At 43.4% G+C, this 21,146-nt stretch overlaps 1 protein-coding gene across 1 annotated transcript in view; it reads right to left on the bottom strand.

Annotated features, from left to right (window-relative positions):
- mtr (5-methyltetrahydrofolate-homocysteine methyltransferase) overlaps positions 1–21,146 on the bottom strand; it is a 110,337-nt gene that overhangs the window by 63,653 nt on the left and 25,538 nt on the right. Inside the window, exons 4-10 of the mRNA XM_037080390.1 lie at positions 18,168–18,237; positions 17,995–18,087; positions 16,412–16,518; positions 11,879–11,938; positions 11,357–11,451; positions 11,134–11,234; positions 9,345–9,406 (exon numbers count right to left, since the gene is read on the bottom strand). Coding sequence (XP_036936285.1) covers positions 9,345–9,406; positions 11,134–11,234; positions 11,357–11,451; positions 11,879–11,938; positions 16,412–16,518; positions 17,995–18,087; positions 18,168–18,237 — 588 coding nt within the window. The remainder of the gene's footprint in view (positions 1–9,344; positions 9,407–11,133; positions 11,235–11,356; positions 11,452–11,878; positions 11,939–16,411; positions 16,519–17,994; positions 18,088–18,167; positions 18,238–21,146) is intronic.

Raw genomic sequence — 21,146 nt, forward strand, 5'->3', positions numbered from 1 at the left:
CAACCACACCAACACACAGAGAAAGGAATAAAGACACAATAAAACACACTGATGTGTATGGCCTTAAGTGTACAATCATAAGAATACTTCTACATTTTTAGGGAAATGTGGGTTAGCGTTCCTTTTGATGAGATGTGATACAATGAGAAGATGAATATCACATCAGAACATGGTAAATAGTCCTGCTGCTCAGATCAGTTTATCTTACGAGGCAGAAGGATTCACAAGGTGACGAGAGGATCCAGCCCTGATTTCCTTTGCAGCTTTCCCAGAATATATTGCAGAGACACTTTCTGTAGCGGAACGAATGTCATCTTGATGACCTTGCTCACTATCCCCACCTCCTCTCTGACCTCAACTGCTTTCTACCTTTCAGAGATCAACTCCTCTGCTTCCAACTCCAGAAAACTATTCTCTTGGTCCTTTTCTCTCCTCACCCCTCCTAACCCTTCCCCTCTTTCCTCCCTCACTACTGATGACTTTGCAACTTCCTTTCCCAAGAAAGTAAATTACCAACCGTGCCACCACCTGTTCCCTTGATTCAATTCCCCCATCTCTTCTCCAAAACATCTCACACGACGCCATTCTTCACCACCCTGATCAACTCCTCCCTCACTTTAGGCCTTATTCCAATTCTTTCCATTCTTTCAAGACAGCTACAGTAAATCCACTCCTAAAGAAAACCCACCCTGGACTCAGCTGACATCTACAGACCTGAATCTCTTCTTTGATTCCTCTCTAAAACCTTGGAACACACCATCTACAAACCAACTGTCTATCTATCTTTCACAAAACAACCTCCTTGACCCTAATCAGTCAGGCTTCAAGACTGCTCACTCCATTGAGACAGCCCTCCTCATAGTAGCCCTTTTCACACTCACACAGAAAGCGGGCACTGTGGCTCCTAAAGAGGCATGACAGTACGCCTAATGATGATGAAGTTTGTGTTTTTTCAAAGTGTTTCCCCTGTCAATCTAAACCCACTGACGGTTTTCAATCATATGGATGCTTTTATAATGTGTTGTGATTGAGATCAGGACCAACCAAACATCCTGAAATGTGACAAAGTTACGTTTTTCGCTCTAAATTACATAAATACTGTCTTACGCTGTAAATCGAGAGAAGGAGGCTGTTTTCTGGGGCAAAGTTCACTGAAGTCCCGGTTGGGAGGGTTGACCGTTGCGTTGAATTTTTTTCAACACAAATACTTGGCAATTGAAAGTATTTTTGCCTGTGACAGATGCTTTTTTTGGGCCGAAATGTGACGAAGAGTTGGTAGAACTGACACTCTGCGCATATCTGCGGTATTTTTTCTTCATACAAGGTGCCAAAGACAGTTACTAGGTTACTTTTGTTTGGTCCTGTAACTTTGCTCTGTGGGACATTTCTCTTTATTAAGTTGAGTGAGTAGGGATGTATATTGATAAGGATTTAGCAATTCTGATGCTTTAACGATTCCTGCTTATCGATCCGGTTTTATCGATTCTCTTATCGATTCCCAAATAGGCTGAAAACCAAGTAGTACATGAGTAGAGATAAGAATACAACCCGATTTATTCAAATAAATCTCAGGTTTACTAACATAAATCTTAATAATTCACTGCTGAGAATAAACAATACTCAAATGAGTCCTCAATAAACAGATAAACAATACTCAAATGAGTAAAATGGGTCCACAAGTCTCCTCCTTGAACCGGCACCTTATCGTGGTGGAGGAGTTTGAGCACCTGAATGATCCTAGGAGCTATGTTGTCCGGGGCTTAATGCCCCTGGTAGGGTCTCCCAAGGCAAACAGGTCCTAGGTGACAGGTCAGACTAAGATCGGTTCAATAGCCCCTATTGACAGACAATCAATCAAGGACGCTTACGTCGCCCGGATCGGCGTTACCGGGGCCCCACCCTGGAGCCAGGCCTGGGGTTGGGGCCCACAGGCGAGTGCCTGGTGGCCGGGTCTTTGCCCATGGGACCCGGCCGGGCGCAGCCCGAAGGAGCGACGTGGGCCCGCCCTCCAGTGAGCTCACCACTCGAAGGAGGGTTCAGAAGGGGCGGGTGCGGTGTGATTTGGGTGGCGGTCGTGGGCGGGGGCCCCGGCGACCCAATCCCCGGACGGTGACTCTCGCCATGGGGACATGGAATGTCACCTCACTGGGGGGGAAAGAGCCTGAGCTGGTGCTAGAGGTTGAGCGGTACCGGCTAGAGATAGTCGGGCTCTCCTCTACGCACAGTCTGGGCTCTGGAACCGAACTCCTTGAGAGAGGCTGGACTCTCTTCTTTTCTGGAGTTGCCCGCGGTGAGAGGCGGCGAGCTGGTGTGGGCTTGCTTATAGCTCCTCGGCTCAGCCACCATGTGTTGGAGTTTACCCCAGTGAATGAGAGGGTCGTTTCCCTGCGCTTTCGGGTCGGGGATAGGTCTCTCACTGTTATTTCGGCTTATGGGCCGAACAGCAGTGCAGAGTACCCGGCCTTCTTGGAGTCCCTGGGAGGGGTACTGGAGGGTGCTCCAACCGGGGACTCCGTCGTTCTTCTGGGGGACTTCAACGGTCACGTGGGCAGTGACAGTGCTACCTGGAGGGATGTGATTGGGAGGAACGGCCTCCCCGATCTGAACCAGAGTGGTGTTTTGTTACTGGACTTCTGTGCTAGTCACAGTTTGTCCATAATGAACACCATGTTCAAGCATAAGGGTGTCCATATGTGCACATGGCACCAGGACACCCTAGGCCGGAGGTCAATGATCGACTTTGTGGTCGTGTCATCTGGCCTCCGGCCGTATGTCTTGGACACTCGGGTGAAGAGAGGGGCTGAGCTGTCAACTGATCACCACCTGGTGGTGAGTCGGATCCGTTGGCAGGGGAGGAAGCTGGACAGACCTGGCAGACCCAAACGTATTGTGAGGGTCTGCAGGGAACGTCTGGCAGGACCCTCTGTCAAAGAGGTCTTTAACTCCCACCTCCGGGAGAGCTTGGACCTGATCCCGAGGGAGGCTGGGGACATTGAGTCCGAATGGACCGTGTTCTCCACTTCTATTGTTGACGCGGCTGTCTGGAGCTGTGGCCGTAAGGTCTCCGGTGCCTGTTGTGGCGGCAATCCCTGAACAAAGGTGGTGGACTCCGGAAGTAAGGGATGCTGTCAAGCTGAAGAAGGAGTCCTACCAAACCTGGTTGGCCCGGGGGAGTCCTGAAGCAGCTGACGGGTACTGGCAGGCCAGGCGAGCAGCAGCACGGACAGTCGCGGAAGCAAAAACTCGGGTCTGGGAAAAGTTCGGAGAGGCCATGGAGGAGGACCATCGGTCAGCCTCGAGGAAATTCTGGCAAACCATCCGGCACCTCAGGAGGGGGAAGCAGTCCTCCACCAACACTGTTTACAGTGGAGGTGCGGAGCTGTTGACCTCAACTGGGGACATTGTCGGGCGGTGGAAGGAATACTTCGAGGATCTCCTCAATCCCACTGACATGTCTTCCATAGAGGAAGCAGAGGCTGAGGACTAAGAGGTTGACTCATTCATCACCCAAGCCGAGGTCACTGAGGTAGTCGGGAAGCTCCTTGGTGCCAAAGCACCGGGGGTGGATGAGATCCGGCCTGAGTACCTCAAGTCTCTGGATGTTGTAGGGCTGTCTTGGTTGACACGTCTCTGCAACATTGCATGGCAGTCGGGGACAGTGCCTCTGGACTGGCAGACCGGGGTGGTGGTCCCCCTTTTTAAAAAGGGGGACCGGAGGGTGTGTTCCAACTATCGGGGGATCACACTCCTCAGCCTCTCTGGGAAAGTCTATTCCAGGGTACTGGAGAGGAGAATTCGGCTGATAGTCGAACCTCGGATCCAGGAGGAACAATGCGGTTTTCGTCCGGGCCGCGGAACACTGGACCAGCTCCATACCCTCCGCAGGGTGCACGAGGGTTCATGGGAGTTTGCCCAACCAGTCCACATGTGTTTTTTGGACTTGGAGAAAGCATTCGACCGTGTCCCTCGTGGCATTCTGTGGGAGGTGCTCCGGGAGTACGGGGTCGGAGACCCTGTGTTAAGGGCCTCAGGTGGAGGAGTTTATGTATCTTGGGGTCTTGTTCACGAGTGAGGGAAGGATGGAGCGTGAGATTGACAGGCGCCCACAGTAATGCGGTCGTTATACCGGTCTGTCGTGGTGAAGAGAGAGCAGAGTCGAAAGGCGAAGCTCTCGATTTACCGGTCAATCTACATTCCTACCCTCACCTATGGTCATGAACTTTGGGTCATGACCGAAAGAATAAGATCCCGGATACAAGCGGCTGAAATGAGTTTCCTCCGCAGGGTGGCAGGGCGCTCCCTTAGAGATAGGGTGAGGAGCTCTGTCACCCAGGAGGAGCTCGGAGTAGAGCCGCTGCTCCTCCACATCGAGCGGAGCCAGTTGAGGTGGCTCGGGCATCTGTTTCGGATGCCCCCGGGACGCCTTCCTCGGGAGGTGTTCCTGGGGGAGGAGGGGTTGGCGGGGAGGAGACCCCGAGGGAAGACCCAGGACACGCTGGAGCGACTATGTCGCCCAGCTGGCCTGGGAACGCCTTGGGATCCTCCCAGAAGAGCTGGAGGAAGTGTCCAGGGTGAGGGAAGTCTGGGTGTCCCTGCTCAGACAGCTGCCCCCGCGGTTTTGGATAAGCGGAAGAAGATGGATGGATGGATGGATGGATGGGTCCACAAGTCAAGTGGCTATTGGCTGGGGGCTAAACAAGGTCCTCCTGCTGCACTGCCACTGATGTTATCTGCAGACTGACTACCAGAGCCAGAAGCAGCCTGACTACCTGCTGTGCTAGTGCTAGCACTGGTGTTCCTAAGTGTGTCAAACACACAGCATTGCTGGAGTATAATGCCATGCTGTATGGCCAAATGCTTGGACATATTAGTTGTATTACAGCCTTTGGTGCACAGATCCCTCTTACAGGTACTACAGGTGACGATCCCTGAGGTGTTGTCCTTCTTTGTGAAATGCAGCCAGACTTTGGATCGTTTTTGCCGGGATGACATATCTGCACAGTGCATCACATTTAGTAGCTCAGCTCACTTCTGCTCTGCAGCAGCTTGCGTGTGTGACGTCATCGCAAATTTGCGAGTGGGGTACGTTTGTTTACAGTGGCGGCGCAGCCCAGAAAGAATCGATAGCGGAACAGTAAAGGGTTTTTGTTAGCGATTCCAAAGAATCTTTTGACTCGGAACAGGTTCCCAAATGAAATCGGTTAACGATGCGCATCCCTATGAGTGAGGGACCTGTGTAGTTATCAGACTGTCCGATCGACACACCCTCGCTACGCGATGCTGGCTTATCCATTCACCCTGGTTCGGTAATGCTGCTCCTCTGAAACTACCTCCAGAGGCGTATCTGTGCGGGAACAAAATTTCACACAGGGGCGGAGATCCCCGCATCAAAACAGCAGTGTTAATGGGTCAAACTCCAAATCCTCCTGCCCACTCTGGCTGAAGTTGGCATCACTGACTCTGATCTAACCTGGTTCACATCATACCTGAAAAATTGCATCTCTCAGATCACAATGAATGGCTCCTTGTCAAAGCCCTGCTTTCTGGAAACTGGTGTCCCTCAAGGCTCAGTATTAGGACCGCTTGTTTCCACTATACACTAGATCACTAGGCTCGGCAATCACATCACATGAATTCTCTCACCACTTTTATGCGGACCAACTGTTCCTCTCTTTTACCCCCATCCTCCTCTGACACCAATGCTGCAACACCCATCTTGGAGTGTCTGGCAGACATCTCCACTTGGACAGCTGCGCATCACTTCAAACTCAACTTTAATAAAACTGAACTCTTCTTCATCCCAGGGAAAGTCTGCCCTTGCATGGGCCTGTCAGTCACTGTTGAGGACTTCACAGTATTACGGAGAGAATTTTGTTCCTTTATTATTCAATCAAATAAAATAGATTTGAAACCAAAAATGAGATTTGAGAGCAAAACAGAGCAAGTGGCAATCTTTTTTTTTTTTTTTTGAGATCAAAACAGAATAGGTTGCAATTGAAAAAAAAATGAGAGACCATATTTCTTCAACTTTAATCAAAACTAATGTTTGTAAGTAAAAACATATGACCATTTTGCTTATAAATCAGTCCTCTTTGCTTTCAAGTTAAAAACCTTTGCTTGCAAATCAGTCCTCTTTGTGAGTTACAAAGTTTTGTTTGCAAATCAGTCCTCTTTGCTTGCAAGTTCTAAAGTTTTGCTTGCAAATTCAACTGCAGTTGATGGGCGGGGCCTACACTGATGGATGAGAGGAGAGTTTCTATTGGTTGGTTTGACCTGGCTCCAGCACCAGCTACGTCTTCCGGATTACACCCACTTCTCCCTTGTGCTGTGCTGCCTGGAGGCAAGCCTGTTGCTCTTGAAACGTTTCCCATAAGTAATGAAATGCGCTATATATCATTTGATATATCATATATATCATTTGCTACAGCCGTAGATTCACAACAACAACACAAGTAATCAATTATAATGCCCTGCTGCTGCAAGCACACTGATTAGCAGCAACATGGTTGTCTCTGCTAGTCGCGGCTGACTAAAGGCTGCGCGTCGGACGGTTCTTAGGCCTTCACATCATCCATTAACTTCTGTTTATGGATACCTCGTCGGGCATTATCCCTTACATGTTGCATGGTACTCATGGTGACAAAACGTCACTGTTCTTACACAACAGTACTGTCAGCCGGGGGACGGACAGATGGAGAAGATTGCGGCAGCCCACAAACACCTGCAAGTTTATTCCAGCTAGGTTTTTTGCCAATTAGTATTTTCATGTTATACATAACAGAGGATTTAGGGATAAGATTGGGGCAACATTTCATACATTTTAGCACTCATCCAGGTTTCTTGTACAAAAGATCAAAACTGGATCCTTAAAGGGTACGGGTCTTCCCATCTGAGTAAAAAAACACCTCAAGGGAGTTTGGCCACCAGTTCCTCTTCTATTTTAACCCAGGAAGGCACCGGCTCCCACAGATTATTTATCTTAGCTAACTGGGAGAGTGAAAAGACATAATGATACCACTGTATCTGCGACAATCATAAACCTCCACTTGGCCGTACATAATTTTTATCAGTTAAATGGAGGAGATCTTGCATACTGCCATGTTTGGGTTACTTGTAATCAAAAGAATGTCATCAGCGTATCAAAAAAGCTTATGTAATTCATGGCCCATTTGAACCCCGTTAATGTTCAAATATCAGCAGCGACAGGGCCAAACCCTGTCTAGTGCCACAACTAAGTTTGAATGAAGGTGACATCACACCATTAGTAATAACTGTAGCCATCAGCTCTGTATTTACTAACTGTATTTAAGCGCCACCTCATCGTAGAGTTGTATTTTCTGTAATAGATTATAGACTATATCCACTGGAGCATGGTCAGTTAAAATCATGTTGCCAATTGCATCACTCAGAGTCTGACTCACCAGCGAGTGGGAGATCAGGAATCAGGATCCATCATCACATCTACAGCCGCGCATGCTGGGTCATTAACTGGCTTAGGTTGTGAGGATTTATCCAAATAAACACCCTAATCTGGTTAAAGTCTCCTGTAATTATGATGTTATCATTCCCTATACTCCTTACTATATTGCACAACTCTTGTTGTGACGTGTTAGGCGTATAAACAAGGCATAAAAGTTATTTTCTGACAATCTAACACAGCATCCAAAATTACCCATCTACTTTGCTGATGAGAGTAATGTTTCAGTACTCGAAAATCTATGTTCTTCCTAACCAATATGATCACCCCTCTTATTGGAATAAGTGCTAAAATAAACTTGACCCACCCAATCCCTTTTTAATTTTACAGATTCATCATCATTTAAATGCATCTCCTGAATAAAAATGAAGTTGGTTTTCTTCAGTTTCAAATAGGTGAGTATCTTTTTCCTTTTCACAACACTGTGGCAACCTGCTATATTCCATGACACTATTTTAGACATAGTCATCTGGCAGTGTTTTATTATATTTGTCTTAATAGGCAGCAACGCCCACAGAGCGGTCTGTCCAATCCACATAGAGCTAACTAATTTCCTGGTATGAATCATTGGTCAAAATAAGCGTAATTCTACAACATTGTAGGCACAATAAAACAAACAAAAAAGAAAATAACAGCATGAACGGCTGGAAGCATTGAGCTGAACGATGACCCAATAAACAAGATTACTGCAGGTCAGCAGTACTCAAGGATCCCATTTATGGCTCTCCTCCTAACTTGCCCATTCCCAACCCTCGTTCATCCACATCACACAGGTTAATAAAGTCGTTGAGTTTACTTAGATCGCTCTCAAACTGCAGGAGAACTAAAGGTTTATGTCTGAAATCAAACCACCACCATAACACAGGTTGACACCTTCACGCATTCAGTATCGTTGGAGTTACGTGGGTGTATAAAGTAAATTAAATCATATCTTACCCGTTCAGTTAAGAACAAAAAAAATAATGGCCATGAGTGTATCCTGAGAGAAAAAAAGGCACTCATCCAAAATAAAACCTCCATCTGAGTCCAGTTGTCCTCCACATTGTAAGTGGTGATCATGAGTCAGTTCATTTATTTAGATTAATCCATGAGAGACAGATTCATCCTTTTTTCACCCTTGTTGAGTGGCACCTGTCCCCCGCCGTCCTAAGCGGGCCAATCCGTTGCTTCCGAGCCGCTGAAAAAACGTTTTCGCCAGGCCGACGCGGTGGCGGCTTCAATGTCCAGTGCCTCATTCAACAGAGTTTTAAAGCATCTTTCCAAATCTCAGCCCTCTATTCCCTCACTAACACCAGAGATTCTGATATTCTGGCATCGGGAAATTCCCTCCAGTGCCGTCACTTTTCCCCGAAACTGCTGGTTCTGTTTTTCATGACTGGGTTAGCATTAGCTTCTTCATTCTCTAACATGAGATTGGCTCTTCAGATTCAGTGATCCTACCGCCGAGGTTGTAAACAGTTTTGTTCAAAGACTCGACTCGTTTTTCACCTCATTCATGTCTTTAGCCAGGATCTCGAGGATAGATCAGATGCTGGTATGCTTCATGTTTATCAGAGTAAAATAGAAGAAAGCCTCCTATCTAAGAGTGCATTGTAAGCTATATTATAAAATATGTGAAATATTTGCTAAAAATATAGGTACAAGAATATCACAAGCAGCAAAAGTCAACTAAGACAGCCCCTCACAGTCCCACATCTGAACGAATATTGCAATGGAGAGCTTCCATGCTGCACGATTTTGCACGAGCCTAACGGCCATGTTGTCAGAATCAACCATTTTTCAACATGGACTTCTTCAGCATCATGCTGATATATATCTCAACATTTAAACATCAGTCCTCAAGATAAATTAGAGAATAGAATACAACCTTTAATTTGGATGCTGTTACTTGTGGAGTTTCATCATACCCTCCAAATGTGTTGGGAAGACCTAACAGGATAAAGATCAGACACACACAAATATCATGATATCATTACATGATCAACATGATGCAACTGAAATGAGGCCACAGGTCAGTGTGTGCTCAGGCTGCTTAGACAGAGCAGCAGAAGAATTTCAGGGATACTAAAAAGGACTTATGTCCATTTGGACAGTGTGGTAACATGTACTGAAGCCCAAGGGACACCGCCTACCTCTACCTCACGGAACTACTGTGCATACGGCGTTGCTCCTAGTGCGCTCCTATTGCCGGCCCTGTCTTTCTGGCTTGAACTTTAGTTTGACCCACTCACCCTACTCAGGTAGGCAGTGTGTCACAGGCTTCACCCAAAACTAAACACTCTTATAATATATGCTATCTGTGTGAGACTCTGGTGATTTCTGTGGTTATAGTTTTTCCTCTTGATAGTTGGGTATCATTGGATTGTGGTAGATGTCCCTGTTCATTTATATTTTTTTACCTTTGCAATTTGAAACTAATATATAGAAATATATAGCACTTTGTATGAAGTTTGAAGTGTGGCAATGGAGTTATTATAGCCTTCTACAATGTTATTATAATTAATAAATAAACTGATTTAAAAGCCACATGTGTCTGATGCCCTGATTGGTCAGCTGTTGTGCTCCAACCCCTCACATGGCTCCCTCCCCAGTTAGGCAAATTTAATTATCATTTTATCAATTAACAAGACTAGGTCAAAACTGTGTATATGCTGCGACTGTGTCTGGTCAAGATCCAAAAATGTGGCCAATTTGTAAGTCACTGGTAGAGTTTTCGATTTGAATTCCTGGATTTAAAATACTTGTGCAACTTTAAAATACTTGTCAATGCATTCACAGATTTCTTGTGACAGCTATAGCCTAAAAAAATTTGTTGCTGAGATCTACTGATTAGCTCCCCTAGCTGCAATTGAGAGCAAATTTATGACCAAAGACTACCTTCCACAGAGAGGACACTTTGACTGCTCTGAAACTCCCCCCAACAGCTATTGGAATAGTGGAATTGTATTAAATGATTTAATAATTTACATTAAATATACAAAAGAGACAAAAGTTGCCAATAAAGTGTTCTTCTTTGACTCCATGGAGAAAGTCCCTTGAAAACAACATACATTTTGTGAGTTATCCAGTTAACTTCATAAACTTTGAGACACATTCATTACAAATCATTCTTTAATATTTGGACCTTCCTGTTAATTCGGCAAACTTCACATGAAGATGTGTTTTTCTTTGATGGAAACTGATTTGACATTTTTTACACGGTGACCTACAGGTTTAATTGCATATAGAATGGGTAGGTGGGATCTGATCACGATCCTTTAGTTGTGATGCCCACTCAGTCACTCAGTCATGTACACATGCATTAGCAGGGCTGGCTCCGTTATTGCAGGCCAGCCAAAAAAGTAAAAGTATAATTTACAATTAAAAACTCAATTTGAATTCTAACTTGAAAAGGCTTTTTTTAAAGTATCAATTTGAGTGGAATACAACACTGAAAAAGTTATGGTATGGAGACTGGCAATCTTGGGACCCTGTCCCTTCTGTTCACCTGCTGTAATCAGTCTTTCTAATATACCATATATATGCAGAGGAGCCCAATAGTTTGTATGTACAAGGTATTTGAAGGTAAGATTTGGACTTCATGAAATTTCAAACACACACTTCTGGACTGTGCTGTACTCAAGATAGGCTGTTTTTTTAGATTAAGTGAGAGATACCTGCATTTGGATAACAGATAACAAAAGCTGTAGTGCTTTTTCCTATGGCCTCAATGAATGGTCTCATTTCTGTTGCCCCCAAGGCACAGTTCAGACCAATACTGCAACACAGAGATAGTAGCAGAAGCACAAAGTTATTATTCAGAAGTTGTTTTCAGAATTCATTTGTGTCATTGTTTTATAAAAGCAAGTGTAGCTATATCAGTGATGTGTAATAACTCACCATAGAGGTTTAGCATGTGATACACTCACTACAAAGGCTTCACCTGTCTGACCGGACAGAGTTCGCCCACTCCGGTCAACAATGGTACCTGAGATCTATACATAAAGTGGGACAAGACAGCAAGTAACACATTAAAATACCTTTGAACTCAACCAACTGATGGACATATTTATATATGGGTCTCATACAGAAGATCATGTAAAACAGGCAACCGAGGAGATGCGGAACGTGTGTGAAATAGACAAGCAATGCATCCATGTGGCTGTATCATCCAGGAAAATATTAGTTAAGGCTAAGTATTGGATCGGGACTCAGTATCGGCAGATACTAAGGACTCGGATAGGATCGAGGTGTAAAAAAAAAAAAAAATAAAAAATAAAAAAAAAACCTGAGTGGGACATCCCTAATTTTTACATTAACTGTGTATGTTCATTTGCCATCCCAATGACTACAACCACTCCACCCCATGTAGGAATTATCAGAAATCAGCAAAGATATTGTAAATGAATGTTCATGACGTACAAATACAGGTTTTCTTTCATAGCTCTTTTCAAACAGCAGGTCGATGGCAAATAAGGCAGCCTGTGGAGGGAAACATACATAGAGACAGTAGAGATCAGTCACATTACATACAACATCAGGTTACATAATCCTTTAACAGCAGCTTTCAGTTTATCTGTATACATATATATCTATACATATACACATATATAAATACATATACTAACATATATATCTATATACACACACGTACACATATATACATATATACACACACATATACACATAAATATATATATTTTGTTGTTTTGTTTTGATTTTGGCTGTGAAATTTTGGTAATTTTGTCAGCTCTTCTCCAGAGTCTGTGAGAAGACAGACACTTTTATTTTTTTCTCAATTTTTTTAAAAAACTTTTCTGGCATTTTGCATTTTGTATGATGTTTCTGTCAACGGAGGGTCAGGAGCTTATCATTGAGTGCATTGTTTACACACGTGACCAGCTGACTGTGCTGTGTAAACCTGCACTGCTGAGTTAACCTGCACTGCTGCCCGGAGCCAGGCCTGAGGTCCTGAAGGAGCTGCAGAAGAGACGCCGGGGCTGCAGAGCCAGAGAAACGGAGGGCAAAGAAGAGGAGACACAGATCGGCTGTACCAGCGATCGTCATGAGGAACATGAGGTCTCTGTTTTGGTCCCAGATACAGACACAGCATCCTAACGCCTTTATTGTCATCACTGGGGATTTTAATCACGTCTCACGGGACAAAACCCTCTCAAAATGTCACCTCTCCCACCAGAGAGGATAACACACTGTGTCTTTTGTATGCAAATGCTAAGGATGCTACAGTTCCTGGGATCTCGACAGCATGACCGACTGCATCACAGAATACATCTGTAAACACACCACTGTGCGAGCCCGGACTGTACGTTGCTTCCCTAATAATAAGCCGTGGATCATCAATGACCTGAAAGCTCTTCTTAACAAGAAGAAGAGGGCGTTCAGGTCTGGAGACAGGGCAGAACTGAGGAGAGTGCAGCATGAACTCAGGGATATGCTGAGGGCCTTTAATGACACCTACAGGAGGAAGCTGGAGGCCAAACTCTAGCAGAACAATGTGAGGGATGTGTGGACTATAATGAAACAGATCATTGGGTGTAAGGTGAGCGGCAGACAGTCATCAGGCAGCTTGGAGAGGGCAAATGAGCTGAAGAGTTTCTTCAATAGGTTCAGCTCACAGCCTTCTGTCCTCTCCCCGACACCTCCAGACCCCCACACACCCTCACTGCCCCATATGCTTCCTCCCCTCCCCCCTCACTGATGTGAGCTCTCCTGTGCAACACTTCTCCTCCTCCTCTCCTCTCGAGACTCCACCAGCAGAAGGCTGCAGGCCCCAACAGTATCAGTCCCAGGATCCTGAAGACATGGGCCAGCCAGCTGTCTCCTGTCCTACAACACATGTACTGAACCTGGGTCAGGAGACAATACCAGTGCTTTGGAATACGTCCTGCCTGGTTCCTGTTCCAAAGAAGTCGACACCATCGGACCTCAATGACCACCGACCAGTGGTCCTCACATCTTATGTGATGATGGTGCTGGAGAGATTGGGCTCGGCCAACCTGAGGCCATAGGTGGAAGCCCTGCTAGACCCTCTGCAATTTGCTTACCAGGCCCTCTTGGGAATTGATGACACTGTCATCTACCTGCTGCAACAAGCCCATTCGCACCTTGATGGTCGAGGAGGTACTGTGAGAATCACATTCTTTGATTTCTCCAGTGCTTTTAACACCATTCAGCCACTGCTACTGGGGGAGAAGCTGCAGGTAATGGGTGTAGACGACACAATGATCTCCTGGATTACTGACTACCTGACAGGTAGGCCACAGTTTGTTCATATGGGCAGTGTTCTGTCTGATGCGGTGGTTAGTGATACCGGAGCTCCATAGGGGACTGTACTGTCTCCTTTCCTGTTTACCTTATACACCACTGACTTTCAGTACAACACCAGGTAGTGTCACCAGCAGAAGTTTTCTGACGACTCAGCTGTTGTTGGGTGTATAAGTGAGGGATGGGAGGAGGAGTACAGGGCACTAGTAGACAAATTTGTGGAGCGGACTGGACAGAATCCCCTGCGGCTGAACATCAGCAAGACCAGAGAGATGGTGATAGATTTTAGGAGGAAGAGGAGGACAGCTTTCCAACCACTGTGCATTCTTGGAAAGGATGTGGAGGCAGTGGAGGATTATAAGTACCTAGGTGTTACCATCAACCACAAACTGGACTGGAGCTCTAACACTGAAGCTGTCTACAAGAAGGGGATGAGCAGACTTAACTTCCTGAGGTAGCTGAGATCCTTCAACGTGTGTAGCAAGACGTTGGAGATCTTTTATCAGTCTGTGGTGGCCAGTGTACTTTTCTTTGCTGTGGTTTGTTGGGGAAGCAGCATCGGAGCCAGTGACACCAACAGACTTAATAAACTCATCAGGAAGGCTGGCTCTGTGATTGACTGCAAACAGGACACTCTGGAGGCTGTGGTGGACAGGAGGACACTGAAAAAACTGTTATCCATCATGGATAATCCTCTCCACCGTCTCCACCTCACAATGGTCAGACAGCAAAGCACCTTCTCCAGCGGCTGCTTCAGCTTCGCTGTTACAGCAATAGATACAGGAAATCTTTCCTGCCACAAGCCATTTCATTACATAACAACACTTTCACTTCTACCTGAAAGAGTAATCTGATCTATTGTTTTTACTCATGTTACATGTTACATTACATGTTTACATCTGCATATTCTATGTTCTTTTAAGTCTATTTATCTATTCATTTTACCTGTGGTTCTGCTATTGCACATTCATAGGAATTGTCTATTTCTGGTATAGTTGTGTATAGTATTATTGTTTATAGTATAGTTTTCACTGTATATGTACAGTGTGTATATCTTACTTTCTATTTATGTTATGTACAAAGTTTTTTTTGCAGACCCACCACTGCTGTAACAAAATCATTTCCCAGTCTGGGATCAATAAAGTGATTCTATTCTCTTCTATGGGGTGTACACAAAAACATTTCAACTTCACTGAACTCAGGGATTTAAATCCCCTGAGTTCAGATAAATCCATGACTAAAAAATGGAAGGAATATGGCATATGTGTAAATCTGCCTAGAGGAGGCCGTCCTCACAAACTGAGTGATGGTGCAAGAAGGTGACTACTGAGGGAGGCCATCAAGACACATATGACTACTCTGAAGGAGTTAAAAGATTCAGCATCTGAGATGGGAGATAGACAGCATACAATAACTGTTGCCTGGGTTCTTCACCAGTCAAAGCGTTATGGGAGAGCGGCAAAAAGAAAGCCACTGTTGAAGAAAGCTCATTAAATCTTGACTAGAGTTCATCTAAAGGCATGTGGGAGACTCCAAGGTCCAATGGAAGAGGGTTCCTTGGTCCGATAAGACCAAATGGAGCTTTTTGTCCATCAGACTAGACACTAGCCATTTTTAGACAGAGCACCAAGCCGCGAATTTGCCTGTCTTTTTGGTGGCTCGGTCCGCGGTTTTAGACAGAGGGCAGCAAATTGGGGGTCTGTTTTGGTCCGCCGATTTTCCGCCTTGGTGGGTACACTTATCTCTGCCTCGCCTGCTATCTTAACACAAGGCAGACTTGGGACAACAACTTGGGAGACAATGACCCATAGCTCACAGGAAAAGCTACACAGACATGGTTTTAATATTACAAAGTGAATGTTCTGGAGTAGGCGGGTCAAAGCACAGACCTCAATCCAATAAAGAAATTTTTAGCTGGCTTTTCTGTTTGCCACTGCTTTTCAGTGACGCTATTTCAAGGATTTGCACTGCACTGTGAATTTTATTTTCTAGTCTTGTCTTTTTGTTTTGTTTCTTGATGTCTGTTAATGTATTTTAAATGCTAATTTACTTTTTTTCAATGTAATGCTGATGCCCCTGTAAAGCACTTTGAGTTGCCTTGTGTCTGAATGCGCTATACAAATAAACTTGCCTTGCCCTGGACTTGAAAACAGCTGTTCATGTCTGATCTCGGTGCAACTTGACAGAGCTGGAGCAGTTTTACAAAGAAGAATGGATTTAAAAAAAAATAATAATAAAATCACAGCATCCAGATGGGCAAGCCTGATTAAGACCGATCCACGCAGACTCAGTGCTGTGATTGAGGCCAAAAGTGCTTCTACTAAATACTGACTTGAAGGGGGTGGATACTTTTACATTTCAATTAACTGACATTACTTTGTAGAAATCTTTCACTTTAACATTAAGAAGGTTTCTGTTATTTTTTGTGTCAAAAAATCAAAGTTATATTGACAATGATTCCATTTATAACAGCAATGTGAGAGCAGGTGAACACTGTTAGTATAGGGACTATGTAACAGATGACATCTGTTACAGTATACCTTAGCCTGAAATACGTAAACCTCATTCTATCAACTTTAGCTTTTCTGTAATTACTGCTTTCATACAGAACCACACAAAAGACAAGACATTGATTAGTTAACATGTGTAAGCCAATCAGGTGAGAGCTACCTTAGCGTTGGCAGTGTCAAAGATGGTTTCCACCAGAAGGATGTCTGCACCTCCATCTAATAGACCTCTGACCTGCTCTGTGTAGGCTTCAACAAGTGCATCAAATGCTACACACACACACACACACACACACACACACACACACACACACACACACACACACACACACACACACACACGTGTACATTGCACATTACATTGCAATGATACTCGTTTACATGTTGGGGAAGATCAACGTGCATTTTTTCAAACATCAGACATTTCGACTGTCATGGTAAGAAAAGCTCATGTGTTACTACATTAATTATGCATCGGTTCCTTTCAAGTGTCCCAATTGGTGACAACAATTCCAGCACACTGAAAATGAAGGGCTAAATTTCAGCCATCATAAAGATTATTATTAACAACTGTTCTTTTTCTACTGTCACATCAAAATATCAGCTGCTCCAACTGAAAATACATGTTGTATGGAGGGGGTGAGAGTTTAGGAGAACAACCAGAATGTTACAGTTGCCAAAGAAAAGTGCATGCTGTTAGGGATGCATTAGTCAGCCTTAAAAATTTCTGAATAAATTCAGATTGCAAAAGTCAGGCTGAACGTCTGTGTTTTGTGTTAGCTGCCAGAGAGGAGAAATTAAAAAGTCTATGTTAATGCAAAGCTACTACGGTCTCTTCCTGCATTAGTCACAGCAGAGTTGATGAGAATGCTTTATTTTCTTCTCTGATTTTATTTTGCTTCATCCCCTCTGTGAGACTGCCAGAAAAGAGACAAAGTTGCAACAACTTTGAGCATGCAGAGAGTCGCCGCACACTATGCATTATCTAACATTAGCCACATTTTTTTGACCCCCCAGTGTTTAAATCTAATCTTTAAAACAGAAGACACCCCACGAACAGCAGTGCTTCTCTTCTGGGTGATATCAGTGCAGGAAAAAAAAAACAACAAAAAAAACAAAAACAAAACACGGTAGATCAATTTATTTTTTTAAACTGAGCATAGAGTGAATCTGATGAAGCTACCTGTGGTTCGCTCCTTCTTGTTTTTAAAGTAACTGTTAAACTATAACTATTACTTAACTGTTGCTATAAAATACTGTCATTTGCATCCTGGTGTTGAGTAGAATACTGCTTTTTTGATCACCTGTATCTTTATTACTGCAGTTGTTTTTGTTTTGTTCAAGTTTGGTGGATAAAACATCACGAACCCCTCTGTCTCAAATCTGCTTACCCAAATGTTGATACACTGAATCAAGGAGGATCAATATTTAATGTAAACAACTAACAACACTAACCACCAGTCATACAGTTACGCAAAGATATTCAAACACTGCCACTACCATAATGAACTACTGTGACCATTAGTTGGGTCAAAGTTAAATGTTATAATGAACATAAAATCATATCTATCATGTTGCTCTCTTTGTAGGTTGGTGGCTCGAAATTCGGTGGCTCCTGAAATGGTATCTATCTTTAATCTTATGCATGTCCCCAGGTCCCTGTCTAACTCTTGCCCTCCTAAATCAGTCACTTGTGACAGTGTCCAAAAATGCCAAAAGACAAAAGAAATTGTTGATTCATCTTACTGATATTCCTGAAGTCAGGTCTCTCCACAGATGGAGATACAGACAGGGTTTTATTGGTGGGACCCACTGCCCCAGCCACATAGCGTTTACAACCTGATAACACAAAGATTACAGTTGAGGTTGCACACATAAGGATAGCAATGTGCTGCTGTCACACTAAAAATTCACCATACCAGTTTGCTTGGTGACATCTTCGGCTGCCTTCCTCGCCAGCTCTGCAGATGCCCTGTTGAGGCGATAAGCCTGCACAACAGACAAAACAACACGTGCATTATAAAAAAGACAAATGAACTGGTGACAGCCTGCTTTAACTTGTCACTAGAAAACTGTATACAGAACTGTGAAATCACAAGCATATTCAGCATGTAACTGTGAAATCACAAGCATATTCAGCATGAAGTATTAATATGAAGACAACTTGTGAAGGATGCCATCAATGGAATAAAATAAGGGGAAGAACATAAAGGCAATAAAACTTCAAATCCACATGTGTCTTGCCTACCAGTTTATAACAGTTATTATCAAGAGTGGACGGGGAAAAGAATGGAATTGAGCATTTCTAACTGCACTCGGTAATCGACTCATCAGGGTTTCTCCACAATGACAAGCTGCTACAGGAGAGGGGTGAGTTGTGTTCTCTTTTCAATAGAAATCCAGCTAAGTTAGCAGATGTTTGATGCCTCGAACTATGTGCTGGGACCGTATTTGTACTGTTGCTGAAGTTTGGTGCTGTCCTGAGCATTATTTGTAGCTATGAGTGGCTTTTTCATGGTCTTTCATTGAGCATATGAATGCACATATAGACATATTTCTTGTTACAAATGATAATGGGGAAGTCTCAGATTCTGTTTTGTGGGAGGCCTTCAAGGTAGTTATGAGGGGCCACATTATCTCATTTGAATCAGCCAAGAAAAGAGAATTTAACAACCACCTTAAGAACATTGAAAAAATGCTTCCTGTACTGGAAGAGGCTTATAAATCTTCCCTCTCATCCGCTGATTACAATAAGATCTTGAAATTGAAATATGAACATAACACCATTCTTAATAAATGTGTTGGTAGTCTTTTATTAATAATCAAACCAGAGAAACTGCTAGCGAGCCAACTTAAAGACAAAAGGGCTAAACAGGCCATTCATTGGACACAATCCAAATCAGGCAGACTCCTAACCAATCCGAGAGATAAATGCTTGCTTCAGAGACTTCTATAAGGAACTGCATTCTAGTAAAGTAAAGGCCACTGAAGCAGATTTCTGCAACTTTTTTGCTAATTTAAATATTCCCCAATTAGATAGTGTGGCGAAAGATGACTTAGATGGCCCATTTTCTGAAACAGACCTCTTGAATGCTATTTATGCCTTCCCCTTTGAAAAAACATCTGGCCTAGATGGCTTTGGATGTGAATTTTATAAATCATTTCATGACAAAATAGTTCCACTCATGCTGAGAATGGTAAACGATTCTATGAGAAAGAAGACGCTCCCCAGTTCATTATATTCAGGGTGTAAAGTTTGGTAATGTGGAAAGCCTTGTTAATCTGTATGCTGATGATTTATTAATCTGTTTATCAGACCCAGTGGTCTCAGTTCCCAACCTCCTGAATTATATAAAATCATTCGTTAAATTGTCTGGGTACACAATTAACTGGGACAAATGTGAATTCACACCATTGACTAACATGTGCCCTATTTTCTTGAAATCTTTGCCATTTAAATTAGTTACTACCCATATTAATTACTTTAGCTTTAAAATTTCCAGAAACCCCATACATTGGATATGGTGGATAAACTAAAAGCTAAAACTGCTGGAAACTGCTCCCTCTCTCAATGAATGGCCGTATTAATGCAAATTAAAATGGTTACACTTTCAAGGTTCTTGTATCTTTTTCAAAACCTCCCTATTAATTTGCCACTACATTTTTTTAAACAACTAGATTCAGTTGTCCTGTCATTTGTTTGGGCAGATAAACCCCCTCAAATTTCTAAAGCCCATCTGCAGAAGAATGTAAAAAGTGGGGGTCACAGCCTCCCGGTTTTCAGGCATTATTACTGGGCTGCAAATGCAAGGGCTCTCATTTTCTGGCAGGGGGTTCTCCTCATGATGACTGTTCCTCTCTGCTCTGGCTAAAGATAGAATCCATGTCTGTATCACAAACTACGCTCCCAGCATTGCTCTTTTCAATTGCACAGTCATCCCACAAATTATTTGGTGACAATTTTATTCTTAGTAATTCTTTGAAGATATTGAATCAAATAAGAAATGTCCTTGGATTACCAAATGTTTCAATAAATGCTCCAATAACAGGTAATCATTTGTTTAAACCAGGCTTGACAGATGAGGTGTTTCTGGACTGGAGAGGGAGAGGCCTTCTATGCATTTCAGATTTTTACATAGATAACAATTGTTTTTCTTTCACTCTGCTCTAGGCTAAATATCACCTCCCTCAGTCACATTTTTATCGATATCTATAGGTCAGACATTTTGTGAGAGAACATGTTTCTGATTTCCCATAAATACCACATAATTATAATTTTTATGATGCATTTGTCTTACAACCAAACTCCAAACATTTGATTTCCAGCTTTGTCACTGCTTATGAGACGCCAGTGAGTACCAGTCATCTCAGGGATACATGGTCAAAAGAATTGGGAGTTCCACTGTCAGAGGAACTAAGGGAGGAGGGCCTGTCCAGTATACAGAAGTGTTCTATAAATTCAAGATATTGGTTCATTCAATTGAAAGTCGTACATAGACTGCATTACTCCAAAACTAAACTTAGTAGAATATTTGAATCAGTGTCTCCCATGAGTGATAGATGTAACAGAGCTGAAGGATCACGCTCAAATTTTTTTTTTGGTATTGCCTAGTACTGGACAGCTTTTGGAGTGACGTATTCAATTGATTCTCTAAGCAATATAAAATAAATATTCAATCAGACTGTAACCTGGCTATTTTTGGTTCCTCTGAAAGGACATCAACCCTCCCTTCCCACTGTAAGCAGGCTCTCAAAACAGCCATGTTAGCAGCCAAAAAATAAATTTTACTTAAATGGAAATCTTCATCATCCCCTTGCTGTGTGACTTAACGAAATGTTTTTTGTTTCAAGGATGGAACACATTCACCTTAGTAGAGGGAATGCACCTAAGCACTATG

Source organism: Acanthopagrus latus, chromosome 20 (assembly GCF_904848185.1).
Source record: "Acanthopagrus latus isolate v.2019 chromosome 20, fAcaLat1.1, whole genome shotgun sequence".
In the NCBI taxonomy this organism is placed as follows: domain Eukaryota; kingdom Metazoa; phylum Chordata; class Actinopteri; order Spariformes; family Sparidae; genus Acanthopagrus; species Acanthopagrus latus.